Source organism: Convolutriloba macropyga, chromosome 3 (assembly GCF_964194025.1).
Source record: "Convolutriloba macropyga chromosome 3, txConMacr16.3, whole genome shotgun sequence".
NCBI classification, from domain to species: Eukaryota; Metazoa; Xenacoelomorpha; order Acoela; family Convolutidae; genus Convolutriloba; species Convolutriloba macropyga.
This window is the reverse complement of record NC_134470.1, coordinates 78,861,998-78,863,464: the sequence shown is the minus strand read 5'-3', so window position 1 is coordinate 78,863,464 and position 1,467 is coordinate 78,861,998. Positions and strand designations below refer to the sequence as shown.

Below are 1,467 nucleotides of genomic sequence, written 5' to 3'. Positions count from 1 at the left end.
ATTTTGATGCGCCAGAGTTGATGGAATTAGTGTTTGTCTAATTATTTTGATAACAATGACACGGTATGTTACTCCGTGTACAGTTAGTCCCTAACGACAAGATATTTTGATGTCATTAATTGAGCGGCAAACTTCAACGTAGCTGTGCACTTTTTAACCAAAATTCTTTAAAATAGTTTTGTGTACAGTCCTAATACAACCTCCATATTTATTTTGAAGCCGAAAGTTTATTTGTTCGTGATTATGATCACATTGTAGTTCGTTTTAGATGATGTACGATGCCGATGATGGGTCATGTAAATCATTGTTAAAAAACAGTTAACTCAGTGATTGATCAACGAAACAATTGGATCCAAATTTTAACTTTAAAGGAACCAGCTATTGATAAGATTTGACGGTGAAAGTGTGCCAGTATGCCTGGTGGGAATGCGGCTATGGGCATGTGGAGTGAGGCGAGGAGACAAGAGAAGATGATAAGAGGAGCGATGGTGGACTACCGCAAGAGGGCGGAGAGGAGGTCCCAGTACTATGAGAGAATCAAACAGGATCCGGCACAGTTCCTAAGAGTCCACGGAACTAAGGTACTAATATTTCTTCTCTGTGCCATTGAAGCGTCCTTGTTCTCCAATATTTAATTTAGAAAGCGACATGACGCGCAGATAGTTTAGTTAATGAGTTTTAAAAAATTGAGAAAGTTTTAGTTCCATAGTTAAATGAATGGAGTGTTGTAACCGAATGCTGGATAACTGTTTCTGTTTCAATTGTGCGGATTGTTAATTTTCCTTTTTCATCTGCCGTTGGAGCGTAACATAGGTTGTTACGCTCCATCAGCCACGATGGAGCGTAACAACCTATGTTATTATCGATATTTCTTACCCTAGAAAGAGTTGAGAGATTAAACTTATGCTTTCTGCGATGATTGCCTAAAAGGGCAAGATGGCACTAACTGACTTTATACAGATTAATGTTAAATTGCTCTCAAACGAAGTTTGAAGCAATAATTGTAAACGTGTCTTCGTTATGCAAAATTTTTGCTTGACCATTTTTGCTTTTTGTTCGAGAACATTCTTTGACTTCTCAAGAGGCTTCTTCACGATTCTCTTCTTCATTTTTTAGTGATTTCAATTGCTCTCACTCCGAAGTAAAGTTTGTCGCTAAAGTAAAAGCGATTGTACCTTAGGAAAATTTAAGGGCCTGAGAGGTGAGTGGAAAATTAGAACTCCGGAGGTAGGTGGTTCGAATCCCTCCCTGGTCGCCATTTTTTTGCTCCCATAAAGACAATTTTACTTAGGCTACAGCCCCTGAATTAAATTGCCCCGCCTGTCGTCCGAGAGGAATTCGTACGACGCTAGTCGGTTTATGTTCTTGAAATGACGGTAGTTGATTAAATGGTTTCTGGGTTAGATCCGAATGAAGCTGGACACAGTAGAGGCAGAGAGAGCAGAGGGATACTCTGTGATGCAAGCT

General features: G+C 39.5%; 1 protein-coding gene across 1 annotated transcript in view; it reads left to right on the top strand.

Annotated features, from left to right (window-relative positions):
- The first annotated feature begins 228 nt into the window (after positions 1 to 228).
- LOC142336487 (uncharacterized) overlaps positions 229 to 1,467 on the top strand; it is a 14,490-nt gene continuing 13,251 nt past the window's right edge. Inside the window, exons 1-2 of the mRNA XM_075385370.1 lie at positions 229 to 581; positions 1,405 to 1,467. The exon at positions 1,405 to 1,467 is cut by the window's right edge and continues 44 nt beyond it. Of these exons, the coding sequence (XP_075241485.1) occupies positions 414 to 581; positions 1,405 to 1,467 (231 nt within the window). The 5' untranslated portion in view covers positions 229 to 413. The remainder of the gene's footprint in view (positions 582 to 1,404) is intronic.